Below are 15,048 nucleotides of genomic sequence, written 5' to 3'. Positions count from 1 at the left end.
TTATACTTTACAGTCTTAAAAGAGCTGTATCTCTGTAGCAAATTTCAGGAAAAGAAAACTAAAGAAAACAGGAGAAAACAATTATAAATTATTTACAAACTTCTGAAGTACAAAGAAAAAGGACTGAAAACAAAGACGTTTCCACAAGAAACAATCTTTCAAAGGGAAATGTGTTCACATATATACAAGATGCACCTTAAATTCACATAAACAGTTTCCATCACTTTTATTTTACAAGTTTTTTTAAATGCTCCCTGAAAAGATCACACTTTTTTGTTGTTTTTTAATAAAAAAATTGTGATATTTTCCATACATATATACATATACATATATGTATATATATATATATATATATATATATATATATATATATATATATATATATATATATTTTTTTTTTTTTTTCCCCTTAGAAGATAAAAAAGCATCATCTCTTTAATACAAATCAAGCTGTACACTATAAACATTTTTAAAAAGCCCCCCTCCTGCTGCGCGTGTGCGGATTGAGTTAAAAGGACTGCGCAGAGATCCTCGGAGGGTGAAGGCGTGATGAATGACCTGTTTGAGATTCTGATTGACAAGAAGGACGCATGCAAACACTGCAGCCACGTCACATGCAAACCCATAGTGCATTTGCAAAAATAAACTATACCTAGCTTATGTACAAATATAGATTAATGTTACAACTTATTGTATGAGAGAGAAAAGTGAAAATATATACTTTTCTTTAAATGAAAAAGAAAGCACCATACTGGAGGAAAGAAACAAATAAAATAAAAATGCTACAGCTGTCAGCAGAACACTCTCCCGAACGCCTCTCGACACGCTGCTCTGTGCCTGCAGTGGAAGAGAGACACGCAGGACGCTAGCCCTGTCCGAGGCATGAGACTCCACTCATGAGAGGCCCTGACATTTTCTGAGCTCCTCCAATCTGTAAACATCTGCACACCGCAAAGCCCTGCACACATTTCAACGGTTTACCAACACTAAAATAGAAAGAAACTCATGAAAGAGCTCTTTAAACCACTTTGATTTATTCTTTTAGCGTGTAATATAATCCATTCAAAGTGCTGTTCAGCCTCTTGATCAGTGAACAATACTCAATTTAGAATTGAAGCTATCTGTGTGCGCACCAATTTGAATAGCGGATATTAAATTTAGCTTAATAAATCTTCTCTACTTCATATTATGTCATTGAAAGCAAGAGGCAGATTACATGTATTCACTTTTTGCCTTCATAATTAATTCCTCTGGCTCATATTTCATCTGGCTGAGTTGGAATAAGTGGCTGGCAGCTACACGATTGCTATTGATCACAAGAATGTCTCGCTTTATTTGATTTCGTCTTCAGGATTTGAAGGGGTTCGTTTGTGGAGATTTAGAAAAATATTTCCCACACAAAGGAAAGCAGCTCAAAGCAGTAAATTTTACCCAGGGACATCTCAAACTCGGCCACAATCTGCCTAATTCAGCATCTGTTTTTCTTAGAAGGCAAAGCTGTACAGGGACTTTTCCTGAAACGAACAAAATAACTACACGTTCGTAGGGAAGTGATAAGTTGTTGGGCAAGAGCTTTTGGTTTCAAGGCTTTAAGACACACTATTCAATATCACAACTTCCTATGCAGGGATTTCGGTTCAAGGAGCAATGATTCTGATAATCATGAGCACACACTGAGAGGGAGAGGAAGAGGATGAAAAACATTTGAGGATTGTCCCATGACACCCAAGCTTGGTGCCTGTAAAACTGAATTCGATGCACTAAAGTCCAAATCCTCAGTTGAGCACATTGCTATAGTGGGGAACGATATCTGACATCCTCACACTCCTGGTCAAACTACGTAGGCCTCCAGATTTTAGGCTCTTTCTAATACCCAGCAGCTGTGTTTTATAACACTAGTGTGATTTTGCTGAACAGCCTGTAGAGGGCAGTAGATACTACCAGTTCAGCACTGGCTATACCATCTCCACAGAGACATTCAGTCACAGCTCTATACGGTCAACAAAAAAAGAATACCAGAAGACCAAGACAACCCTGCTTAAAGAATTACTGAAGTCCGTCTCCGTGAGAAGGTCTGCCCTAGCATTTACGATCCTCTGTGTAATAATGGGCCTCGGTACGATAAGCAAATAAGGAGCCGGGACTAGAAAGATAAAAGCACAATGAGCGGCTAACTCCTTTGGTGACGTGCTCCAGTCAAAGCAGCTGATGTTATTCTGCGCTAAACTCATCCTCTTCTCCTTTTCCACTACAGGGCACAGAGATATATAGCCAAACTGTGGCAAAAAAAAAAAAAAAAAAACTTTGAACCCACAGCGATGCCTTCAGAAACTGTGCAACATCAAACCCAAGGCCAAACTCCCAATGAGAAACCCACCAAAAAACATCCATTCAGTCACACTTCACTACTCCCCACTTCACATTATCATAATTATTATCATTGTCCATTAGAGAAAAGGTAGCAGCATTCCCAGGTGGAAGGTAAAGTACCGTGTGTGGTGTTGACGGGGGCCGTGTTTGGGGACGGGGTGGGGCATGGCTGAGGACTGTGGGAAGGAGAAGATGTGGTGGGGGAGGCGGACCAGGCAGCTGGGGGGGGGGCGGGAGGTAAGACAGGTGACATCTAGTGTTGTTGGGATAATAAACGCAGTGGCGCCAAAAAAAAAAAAAAAAAAAAAAAAAAAAAGTGGTAAACACTTGTTGTTTTTTTTGTTTGTCTTTTCAGAGAAAGAGCACCTGAAATCGTAAACAGCACAATGAAGTCCTGGACACCTCGATGCACAATCGCTTGTGGAGAGTCTTGAGCAGAAGTGCGATATGTTGGTTGTGTTTTGTCTTACAAGTTTTTTTCTCTTTTTTTCCCCCCGTCCTTTTTTTTTTTTTTTTGGCATAGTGCAACCACGCATGGGTCCAGCATTAACTGTGATCGCCAGGGGAGGCAGCAGGGTGGGCAAGGGGCAAGGGTGGCCCCTACCCCACCCCACGGCACCCCCCCCCAAATTTAATTGAGGGTGCCCCTGCAGTTCTCCGCCCCACACAGACAGGGGATCTTCTCATCCTCGATGGGGAACTTGTAGTCGTACGTGATCTCCTCGTTGACATTGATTGGCTGTCGAGAGTAGATCACAATCTTCTTCTGCGACTCCACCGTGATGACTTTAGCGTAGCAATTGGGCTGAAACACAGAAGAAAACAAACTCACTCACTTTTGATCACATATGTCAATTCATACCCCTTTATCCACTGTTAAAAACAGATTAACAACTCGTCTTGGCTCTTGAACTCTGAGGTTACATGCATTTTGGAGTGAAAATGCTATCTGTAATGCTATATGTCAAGAGAAATTTTACATTGGTCTAGTTTGGAAATTAGACAGCGGGGCAGAATTGCTGAGAATATTACATTTGTCACCAATTTTTAATCAACTGACATCAAATATCGATCTGGACCCAGAGACCAAGACTCATTATTCATTCCAGACACACTATACATGCATTTAATCAGGTAAATTGTGTTTGTAAACTAACTGAATTGCTGAAGAGCCGTTTTCTCTCATTTTACCCTGTGTTGCTGCGTGTCACATAAAACATATAAATACTCCTCAAAGGATTTCCTCACTGGAAGCTCTACCCGGCCTGTGCCACATATCTGATGAGCTGGCATCCCTTACTCTGGTTGCTAGGAGGCCGCAGTCCCTGTAATTGCCTGCCATTTGTGAGAGCCAAAAATCACAGACACCAGGGGAAATGACAGAGAGAGAAGGGCAGTAAATCCCCTATGCCAGCGTGTCTGTGCCAGCGCGTGGTTTCTCGACACCAGCGTGCCCCCTGCTCCCCCCTGCTGTACAGACACCGCAAAGCAACAATGGCGCTCTCTGGAGGCTATCGTATTTCAAGCGGCTGTCCTTACAGCTGTCTAGCGAGTCTGGGTGGGGAGAGGGTTACATTAGTCTCTGGTACCTTTTTAATATGTTGAACACCATCCAACAGGAGGGAAATGAGGTTTGTGTTGAGCGAGAACAAATAAAAATATCTTTAAAAATGTATTTTGGAGAAAATAATTTACACGCATGTACACAGAGTGCTGCTCAGTTTGGAAGTGTGAGAGAGCATGACAGAAACAGTGATCAATAATGATACACTTGCATAACAATATAGGTAACATCTATGCCCCTTGAATTAAAGAATATAAAAAAGTGGCAAGATTTATCTGAAAAGCTCTTGGTCACTTCCATAGGCCTTTTCAAGGAAAAATAAGTGATTAGAAATGCAAGAGGCAGCCCTGACTCACATTGCAGCTGTGATTGATGAACCTGGCAAAGTTGCCGCACTTGGTGGCGTCGATGATGGTGTCGTGATCCACCCTGAACATGTAGCTGCTCCCGATGCCCTCGTCCTCGTAGCGTTTCTCCCGCATGTCGGCGATGACCTGGGGAACGGGCACAACACACAAGCTGTGAGCACTACACAAGTGGCAAGAATTAAGTAGCATTACACCTAAAGCATTTCGGTAGACTTGTTCTGAGGGCACCCATGTCAGTTATTTAGTTGTTACTGTCACTATTGCCGATTCAGCGGACTGTAATGCAGACACTCCTGAATTCAGATCCCATTCTGAGAAGAGCTCGTAGGAACAACCGACAGCTAATCCAAGAGGCAAAGTCAATCATGAGACAGTAAATCACTCTGGGATAACTGGTAGCAGGTTGTTCACCATAATAAAAGAGTACTGCATGATTTAAATACACCTGCCCACCCACAGCATTGCCCTCCTACCTGTCTGATGTTCTGGCCCACGTATTCGATCACCATCTCGTCAGCAGCAATGGGCTCCATGGCGAACAAACCCCAGTCATGGATGTGGCTCTTGCAGAATCTGATCTTCTTCTTGCGGAACTGTGGAGGATTCAGAGCATTAATTCTGGACACTGGAGTTAAATAATGTATTTCCCCACTCCCAACAACACTGAGTGGATGTGAAATGCATCATGTCTTGCCGGTGTTTTTCAGGGAGGGTGCAGGTAGATGACTGAATTATCTGAAGGAAGAGTCTTTTTGGCTGTGGGATGCTGAGAGTATGTCAGTGTGGGTTACTGCCCCTCAGGCAAGAAGTGGCCTGGGAAGCAGAGATGAGCTGATAGCCATGTGGTTTAAGAGAGATGGCTGATGTTTGTGCAAACGTATGTAGTAGGGCGGAGGTGGGGCCTGCTGGGACTCGGGGCAGCGTACCTTGAGCTGGTTGAACTTCAGCAGGTCGCTGTCGCAGCTGAAGGAGGACAGCAGACGGCGCTGTTCAGACCTGCGCTCGGAGCCGGCTCGGGTCGAGGCGTGCGGCTGAGGTGGAATACTTGTCCCCTGGGGGAGAAAACAAAAAACACAACGTTACCTCCTCGGCCCTAGAAATAACCCTCCACTTCAGAAAGGTTCACACTCTGGCTTTGTCACTGAGGGAGTCTATACTGAAATCTGGGGAAACTTGAAGATTGAAAATCAAAACTACAACAGCCCTAGCCAGGTACAGATGCTTGTTAAATCCGTTCACGTAGAAGAAAACAACCAGTTAAGAGAGGATTATATCCGCATATTTTGTGTTATCTGAAGCACAAGAACACACGCACACGCACACCCCAGGCCGGCTCTCACCTGCGTGTCTAAGAGAGGCTCTTCAGTGAGTGGCCGAGTGCTGTTGAGGTATTTCAGTTTGTCCTTCTTGTCGATTTTGTAATAGCCTTCACTGCGAGCGCAACCAGTTACGTGATCCCTCATCCCATCATCGCGCTTCTTCTTCTTAACAAATGGTATGCTGGTCGGTACAAGGGAATTAAGGAAAAAAAAAAAAAAAAAAAATCCCCACCAAAGAGCATTCTTTTTTTTTTGTAGCTGAATAAATAAAACAGCACTGTTGGTTTTGCTTACAATTTCCGATCTGTGCAGAGTTACGGTGAAACCCTAGATGGAAGGATCAAAATGTGAAACGACTGAGAAAAGAGAAGAGAGTGCACTGCTTGCCCAAAACCAATATTTTTTTATACATACCCTTAATAAAATTCAAACCATGTATCATCTGAACACATCAGAATACATAACCCCTAAGTTGATTAAAACAGATTGCCTGGTTTGTTCCCATACGGTTTGAGAACATAAGGTTGCCGTCATCCACAAAATCATTTTTTTCCCCACCTATTTGTGGCATCTGTGACAGGGGGTCCAGTGAAAAGTGTGCCACTGTGCCCGGTAGCTGGCCTAGTGGAAAAAGGATATGAGGGTGATAGACCCAGAGGGTGTCGTTCAGCCAGTCCATGCCGTTGTCTTGCTGCAGCATCTTGTCGTAGGTGACCTGTAGGTTGCGGATGTCTTCGTCGTCGATGCCTTCGTTCCAGATGTCGTAGAGGATGGTCATCTCCTCGAAGTCGGAGCGGGGTCGGAAGGCGGGCCGGGCTGGGGACACCACGGGGGAGTGCATGGCCAGGAGCAGCTCCTCCTGTCTGCGTCGGTGACGCCGGGGCTTCTGAACCGGCTCGTCCAGCTCCTCCAGCGCCTCCTCTGGCAGCTTGTTCTCCAGTTCTTGCAGGGGCATCTTGCTCCGTGGTGGCAGCTCGGGCTCACCCAGTCCTTCCCTGAAGTCCAGGGTCGCCGCAGACGGATCCCTAATGCCACCGGAAGCAGCAGGCGCACTGGTGACTGTAGCAGCGTCCGTTTCTTTACCAAACAACTCGCTGATGGGCAGCTCAAGCGGGAAGGAAGGTGGAACATCAGTATCTGCTTTGGGCACCTGAGGCTCCAAAGACAGAGCCACGGCTGAAGACTTTTTAGTTTTGGGTCGCCCTGGCTTCCTCTTCGGTGGGGTGACATCGGGAGGCAGAGTAAGCTCATCAGGTTGGATGACAGGCTGCTCTTTTGGCATGCTGCTTGTGGTTAAGGGCGATGCTGCCGAGGTAGGGCAGGGTGAGGACAGCTCAAAGTCCTTGGGTGAGCCAGCAAGAAGGGGGCTGGGGAAGGGGACGGGGGGGATCACACTGTTGAGGCCGAGTGGGGAAGCGCTGGGTGGCTCCTTAAACAGCAACCGGTCCTCCAAGCTCTCGGAAGAGGCCTTCCTGTGGATGGGCAGGCTGGATGCCAAGGCTACAGGATCAGGGAAGGTTGGGGTGAATGTGAAGTCCCTTCCTGGTGTGCGTGGTATCCCAGTGCTGGCATTAGGGGACTGCGAGGGGTACGAGAAGGGGCTGCCGGGGATATGCGGCGAGCTCAGGGTCAGGCTGTTCCCTGTCAGAGGAGCATCACTACCTGGTGTGACTGGCACGGTGTCTGTGCTCTGGGACTTGCCTAGATATTTGGCAGCCTTGGCCACAAAGTCCCTACCGGGCGTCCTGGGGATGTCATCGTCTGATGTTATTTTAGCTGCGGGGAGATCAGAAAGCGGCCCTGAGGGAAGCAAGGGGGCCTGGGCCTCAATGGTGGGAACCGGAGGCAGGAGTGGGGTGGAGGACAGCTTGGCAATGGGCACTTCGGCTTCCAAAAGTGCTGCTGCCTCTCGGCCAGGTGTCCGCGGGAGGCCTTCCTCATCCTCCACAGTGGGAGAGGAGAATTTGCTCTTGAGCCGCACATCCAGGTCACTGTCGGCAAGAGAGCCTGTAGGGGTCGGGGGCCTCAGGTTTCCAAAGTCCTCCAGGGGCTCGGTCTTCAGAACCTCAGAAACTTCAGGCTCCACCTCAATTTCAGGTTCCTCTGCTGAGAACAAAAAAAAATCATACATGATGGAGAAGACAACAACTGCAACAACAAACCTAAAATTGAACACAACATAAGTCTCTTAGTCTTTATAGAATGCATTTGAACCTGCAAAACCCCTTCAATCATCAACCCACCCCTCCACTAAGCTAATGAAAAGCCATAAACTGTAATTAGATACAAACCTGGTAGTCCTTTGGGCGAAGGCGGCCTGAGATCGTGCTCCGGTTCACTGGGCACTAGGTCGGGTGTGGGCTCCTCTTGCCTGGTGTGTATCGAATCCTCATCCCCAATGAAGACTCTGTCCAGGTGCTCCTCCTCTGGATCCTCTCTCAGCCCTTCCTCCTCCAGCCTCTTTCCTGCCTCCGCCAGCAGAGCCAGCTCAACTTTGTCTTCCGGGAGGGGTGGAGCCAGAGGGGGCGTCACAGGTTTAACACTCGCCAGGTCTTCTGCTTCCGTCTCAACATCCTGGTCAGACGACAACACTTGAGGCTCCTCTTCCTCCTCCTCCTCCTCCTCTTCCTCGTCAACGTCCTCCTCTTCCTCGTCAACGTCCTCCTCCTCCGAGCTGGATTCATACTCTGAAGAGTCCTCGCTTTCTTCAGATGACTCCGACTCAACTTTTGAGGAGGCTATGCTGGCAACGTCTGTGAAGAGAAAAATGAAAACAGTATTTAATAGAACAAAATAAAATTCCCTTATAAAGCTGCGTTTATTAATGAAACCTCTCATTAATGTGCAGTGTTACTGTGCGGGCAGACTGAGAGGTGTATATTCATAAACTATTTAAAAGAAGAATTAAAAGTTCTCACCTTCATCTGAAGAGTCGGGCTCTTCCTTCTCACTAGCATCAGAGTCCACATCATCGTCGTCATCTTCATCCTCATCTTCCTCATCCTCTTCCAGCTCCACACCCTCCTGAAATAAACGCACACGGTCAGAGTCTTGCCCCATGAATTCAAATGTACAAAAACTTACAATTGGAAATCTAAAATATCTAAATGTATAATGCCTCAGTCAAGTTCGCCAAATTCCTATTACCTTGTCTGAAGAGATTTTCTCAGAAGCCTCTGTTTCATCTTGCTCCTCCTCCTTGTCCGACGAAGACTCCTCCTCCTTCCCAGAAGTCTCCTCTTCCTCCTCCCCCTCACTGTCTAACTCCAGGGGCCTTGCGTGGCGTCTCCTCACTGCAGACACGTCCCCGTCCTTTTTGGACACGTCTGAAGACAGGTCTGCGATGTCCCTGTCCCGCTCTGACTCTGAAGGTGGCAGAAGGTGTAAGAATTTTAAAATGGGTTTAAAAACTTTGTGCTGATAGGACACTCCGTCAGAATCTTCCTAATTGACTATTTTTAAATATTCTAAAAAAAATTGGCTAGACTCCTGGTCACCAAATGTGATGCACTTTTTTCTTAAATCACTTCATAATTCATAGTGAACTACATGTGCGCTTGGAGGTTTTACTCGCTCTGGCACTGGCAGGCCTCTCACCTTCGTCTTCCAGTTCATCATCCACAGGGGTGGAGGGCCGCACCCTCTTGGAGTCCCCAGCTGTGGCGGGGTCTGGCGGCTCTTTCCTCTTCACCTGCGCAGCAAACGCACACACAGTGTGTCAGAACCGACCTCCCCACACGAGATGGCACAAGCTTGGTGACTTCCACAACCTACTCCTGACTGCCAGGCAATGGGCTCAGGAAGGATTGTGCAGCACGGAAAGCAGTTTCCCCATAATTGCACAGCACTTGTTGTATAACATTGAAGTGGGTTGATTTGGCTAGAGCCCATAATAATAGAGGGCAAGTAGGGTGGGATTATATAAACCCCTAACATGCTGCAGCCAATCATAAAGAGGAACACTACTTGGCATGATAGTATGGTGTGACTTGAACAACAATTCCTGTAGCTGTGCATGCAAGTCTCTAATGAAATGATCTCCCCCCCCTTCCTGATCCACTCAAGTCCTGCACCCCCAGCCACATCTGGGTGTGGGTACCTTGAAGGAGGGCAGACGGATAGCGCCACGCAGGCCAATGCCCAGACCGATGCCCTCGTAACCCAGCCCCTCGCCCTTGTTCCAGTTCTCCAGCAGGCTGGAAGTGATGGGTTCCTTCGGCTTGGGTTTCTCCTTCTCTTCCTCCTTCCCATCAGCAGACTTGACCGGCGTGAGTGAGGCCTGTGAAGCAGGATAATATTATTATTATTATTAATAATTTGGCAGTAGCATGATTCTGGGAGAGGTCTTCAATATGAATACTCTTGTCCTGTCACTATAAAAGGGTTAGTCAAATACTGTACCCATTAGATTTCAGGATTTCAACACCATCACCTCAAAGAATAATTAATAGAATGACATAATTCAGCTTTAACACCATCTTGCCACTTTTGCATCATTGGAAAGGGTAAGTACTGGGCTATCCTTGTCGTATTGCACACTGCCTCAAAGCTGAAAGCTGTCATTTTTTCCCCCAGATCAAGTTTAGTGAGCACTAAAGCTGGTAAATGCAGCCCTGATTTAATTCACGTGCGAGTGCTGTTTATGACTGTATTTTACATTCCAGACCCCGAAACCAAACGGAAATGAAACACTGATCCCCTAGAGAGCTCAGTACAGCTTTTTTGGTTTATTTTTGCCACTAGACTGACAACTGACAACCACAGAACTCATTCACAGAAACAATGCTGGCCACCGCAGTTTCAATCGCATAGGCTCCAGAGACACTGATCACTCACAGTAATGGAAACAAAACTCAGTAAAATAAGTTTTCAGACCACCCCCTCCGAACTAAACTGTCCGGAGCGAATACGTTAAATATAAAGTGGAAAAAAAAAAAAAAAACACACATTTGACAGGCACTTAAACATGAAATGGAAAACTTTTCGGAAATATACAGCTACAAATCAGCATGTTCCGTTTAACCTTGAGAGAGAAGACTAACTGATGACTAGCTGATCTTGTTTTCTCAATACATTTTCTTTGATTCTAGTGGTTTTCAAAAACACTTCACTAATAAGCTACCAGAAAAAACGCTAGAAAAAAATGTCACTAGCCCTGATTTAAAAAGGCATCTTCAACATATAAGGATGTATGGGCTCTCAAGACAGTAATAGTGATCTGTAGGAGCTTACAATAGGTACCAAGTAGATGAATGCATTTTTCCTTATACGTCTATAAACATTTTATTTTTTATAGCCATGCAAGCTTAATTGTCTATATTCTTATTTCAACAGTGAAACACATCAAGACTTTAATAGTATAGGTTCCCCTGTCTCAGTGAAGGTCACAACCCTGTTGTTGTTGATATTCTCTATTAAGGATAGGTTACAGCCATTATGAGCTACTGCCCACTCGCTTCGGTTTGAGTGATTACAGTACTGCTTGCATGTCTGGCTGATTTTGTATTCAGTGCTCTTGCTTAAAGTGCCATTTCAAGAACTAAAGATAAGATACGGCCCAAAACAAAAATAAATGCAGGGTTATCATCAGCAGGGTGAATAATAATCCCTTGACATTTCTATTTTTCAATTTAATACATACATTATATATTCATTTGATTCCTCTTTTCCATACCCTTGATTTCTCTTGCTACATTTCCACCGTTATTTATTAATTTTCTTTAAGAAACTTTCAGAATGAAAAAAATATCAAATTAACTCTGAACCAAATAGCTTTTAAAGTCACTAAGTGCAGGAACAACAGTAAGATTTCTATTTCCCTGCAGTTCATTTTAAACTTTTGCATTTGCAGGTGTGTAAACAAATGTTTCCAATGAGTCAGAAAAGCAAACAAAAAAAAATCTGTTTTATAGAACTACGACCACGTGAGCCTCTGCAATGAGTAACTGGCCTTCACTTTTATTACAAAGATCCTGAAGCCTGTCAAACAGGAAACAGATCACACTGCAGGTGCAAGTGTACGCTCTTCCCCATCCCTGAAATCTGTTACACACGAGGGGTTAAGTGAGAGGCTCACCTTGGCCGATCGCTCCTTCTTCTCCCACCACTCGTCGAAAGCCCTGAAGGCCACTACCTCCACCATCTTGCGGTTCAGGTCCCTCTTCATGATAGCCTTCAGCTCCTTGACAATCACCAGCAGGACCCCATCCACCGTGGCCTTGTGAGGGTCCTCCTTCTTGGGCTCGTACCCGGGGGGGGGCACGGAGGGGTTGAATTTAGGCAGAGGGTGCCACGGCTGCCCATGGACCATGTTGGCTGCTGGTCCTCCCCCTATGGTGAAGGGTCGGTAGGGGTTCCCGAACTGCATCTGGGCTGCGCCCCCACCCCCGCCCATAAAAGGAGGGTAGGGATAGGCCCGCTGGCCCTGCATCATGCGGCTCAACATCTGTGTCTGCATCTGGAAAGACATCTGCATGCTGCCCCACTGGGGGAGGCAGCTAATCAGGTCAACCTGCATCATGGGTATCATGTTGGGGGGGTAGTGGTGCAGCGTGTGGAGCATGGGGTGAGGAGGGACGCCCGAGGGGGGAGGTAGTGGCGGATGGGGCCCCGCCACTGCAGGTGGGGGCGGCAAGTGTGGGGGCGGCAGCGGGAAGCCAGCCTGCATCGGGGGAAGAGGCGGGAATCCCGGCGGGGGGATGGGAATGGCTTGGGGCATGACTGAGGAGGACACTGAGGAGTTGACCACGATGCCTTTGGCACAGTCAGCGCCAGTGATGGGCGTGCCAGGCATCTCGTCGTCAGATATCTCCATGTCTTCCCCGGAAGAGGGGTTGGCCTGCGAGGGGAAGGAGACAAGGAAATGTCATTTCTATCATCCACTCCAAAAACAACCTAACAATTCAAATTATACAGGTAAGACCATGCCTATAAAACACCAATGAATATGGAAACTCTGGACTTCACCCCATTTCCAGTGCCAAACATCTTCCAACATGAATCTTAAAACAGTTCATTATTAAACACACAGAAAATGGAGAGAAAACATGCTTTGGAAAAAATAATTATGTCAGTTCCTCTGAAGGCCGAACAGTGTCGATGTCAAAAGTTTTTAAATCCACACGATTTGAGGCTGGATTAAGGGCAGGAGTTTCAACTTGTAGCCTAAATATGAACAGACACATCAAAATACACACACAGGCTTAAGAACTCAAAAATCTCTCTGCTTCCTATAAAAAAATGCATTGCAGAAAGATCCCAATGAGAAAATGAATGTCCTTGAAAAAACTTCAAAAGGGAAAGAAAACACAAACAAATACACACAAAAGTCATACACTCTGTATTCACACCGCTTGCAATGTGATTTTACACCTTTCAGATCAGCAGCTAATTCTCAGTCCATTATACCGACCTTCATCAATATATGGAGCTTGGCCACAGTTCCATTACACCATTGCTCTCGTCATTTAAACGAACTGACCCCCACCAGCCATGCACTGTTCTTCCTCCCGATACGCTACCTTGCCCAAATGCTTAATGGAGAACCTAATGAAGTATGAATCAATAGCACATTTGACACTTGGTAGCAGGAAGGTCAGGCAGGCAATTATCAGCTCCCCATCTAACGCAATATAACTCCAGACAAAATTATCAAGTCTTCTTCACTGGGGTAGTTATTCAATCTTGTACTCTTGTACTTGTACTCCAAATTTGATTGAAATATTCTAAGAAACAAAAAAAGCTGTAGTCAAAGTTTAGGGAAAAATCAAGACAATTATGCTTGTGTGTTTTTTTTGTCTCCTCTCCTTTTTAATGATCACAGTGTTAAGACCTGAAGCATTAAATGAATGAAAGAGCAGGTTATTATACACTGATAAAGGCCAAGTCGTAGAATGTCTTGATTGGGTCAGAAATGTGTGAAGGTCAGTGTGAAGCAGCCTGTGTTTACAAGGCATTAAGCTGCAAGTTTCTCTTACAGAAGAATATCTTGATATTTTACTTTTGCAAACCCAATAAAGGGATTTGTTTAGAAAATACATGGGGTACACAAGAGTGATGGTCATTTCAAATTTTTTCACATTCCAAATTATCTATTTTCAAATTTTCAAATATTGTTTTTTATATTGTTGGTGGTCCATTTCAGATTAATTGACAGTGAAACTAAAAGCATGCATCTGCTCCTGCGATCACAAAGGGGGCTATAAAAACAAACAGACCATCATATTACACTTTAGCCACCATAAAACAGAGGACTAATGTCATCTGAATGAAAATGAGCTCTTCTGGCCTTTTATGATGACGTTGCACAAGAGACTCAAACTTCACGCTGTGCATTCGACCATTTATTTCCTTCCCCACAGTTAAGCCGTAGAAAGGGAGTGCAGTTGTCAGTCCGTACTTCTCAGATTCCTCATTAGAAAAGTGAGCTCTGAGACACAGTTTAGTACAATTTGGCAATGAAGGAGACCTTGGCTGACCTCTCTGGAGTATCAAGTTCTTTGAACCGGCCGTTGGACACCCATTGTCTCGCAGACCCCAGCGATGCGAACAAAAGGCGTGAAGCCCGAGCAACTATTATTCATGATTAATCAACTGATCACGCATGAATCAGAGGAGTGAATAATGAAACTCAATACAATGGGCCGGGACGGAAATAATTACAGGGACCACAAAACGGCAAGCAGCACTTTTCATACTTGACAAATTGGGTGCACAATAAAGCCTGCCCTGTCAGCTCGAGCCACACATCTCAAACTCTGGTTCATTTGACCCCTGCCATGCACGCCAGTCGTTTGACCTCCACCTCAAGTTAATCAAGACCGGGCCGTTGTTTTGAAGCACACAGGGTCCGTAGGCAGGTCAGGGTTCAACACCAGAGGTAAATATTTCGGCCAAAAAATGTGACTGCGCACAAATCAAACACTAATTCAAAACTGCAGGCACACCTCAGTTTGATTTCACAAAAGGGGACAAAAGTCAAAATGTTTACTACTTTATAGTCTATGGGATTTCAAATCTTCAAATCTATACTACAGCAATGTATTGTGGAGGAAAAATAAGGAAGTTCCAAGAAATTAATAGGGCTCAACCTGATTCAGAAAGTCTTTACATGAAAAAATGTTCACAGAGTCCTGAAAGGTTACTTTTCTCTCTGACAGAAGAGGAAACAATAAAGGGGGTTTTATTATTCAACATCGAGTAACAAAGAAAAAAAAAAAACAGCCTCATTAGTTTGATCTTCTAATCTACAATGTACATATCTTGGAACAGAGAGAAACAGGAAGTGATAGGGTTATATTTTCCACAAGTTTCTAAACTTCAGCTCCAATTTCCTGTTTTTGGTCAGAGGAACATATATAAAGTGTAAACTGTCAAACAGTCCAGTTATGCAAGTAAACCCCCAGAGGAAGGACCCCAATGTTTCTTG

At 45.1% G+C, this 15,048-nt stretch overlaps 1 protein-coding gene across 2 annotated transcripts in view; it reads right to left on the bottom strand.

Moving 5' to 3' along the window:
* Positions 1-399: 399 nt before the first annotated feature.
* setd1ba (SET domain containing 1B, histone lysine methyltransferase a) overlaps positions 400-15,048 on the bottom strand; it is a 28,240-nt gene continuing 13,591 nt past the window's right edge. Inside the window, exons 7-18 of one of the 2 annotated variants that reach the window (XM_066688793.1) lie at positions 11,698-12,459; positions 9,721-9,900; positions 9,219-9,312; positions 8,769-8,986; positions 8,540-8,645; positions 7,913-8,374; positions 6,261-7,727; positions 5,643-5,809; positions 5,229-5,354; positions 4,776-4,895; positions 4,291-4,428; positions 400-3,175 (exon numbers count right to left, since the gene is read on the bottom strand). In XM_066688793.1, coding sequence (XP_066544890.1) covers positions 3,002-3,175; positions 4,291-4,428; positions 4,776-4,895; positions 5,229-5,354; positions 5,643-5,809; positions 6,261-7,727; positions 7,913-8,374; positions 8,540-8,645; positions 8,769-8,986; positions 9,219-9,312; positions 9,721-9,900; positions 11,698-12,459 — 4,014 coding nt within the window. In that variant the 3' untranslated portion in view covers positions 400-3,001. Of the gene's footprint in view, positions 3,176-4,290; positions 4,429-4,775; positions 4,896-5,228; positions 5,355-5,642; positions 5,810-5,880; positions 7,728-7,912; positions 8,375-8,539; positions 8,646-8,768; positions 8,987-9,218; positions 9,313-9,720; positions 9,901-11,697; positions 12,460-15,048 lie in introns of those variants that run through there. The other variant, XM_066688792.1, reaches the window with a different exon arrangement.

This window comes from Amia ocellicauda, chromosome 17 (assembly GCF_036373705.1).
Source record: "Amia ocellicauda isolate fAmiCal2 chromosome 17, fAmiCal2.hap1, whole genome shotgun sequence".
NCBI classification, from domain to species: domain Eukaryota; kingdom Metazoa; phylum Chordata; class Actinopteri; order Amiiformes; family Amiidae; genus Amia; species Amia ocellicauda.
This window is presented reverse-complemented; position numbering and strand designations above follow the sequence as displayed.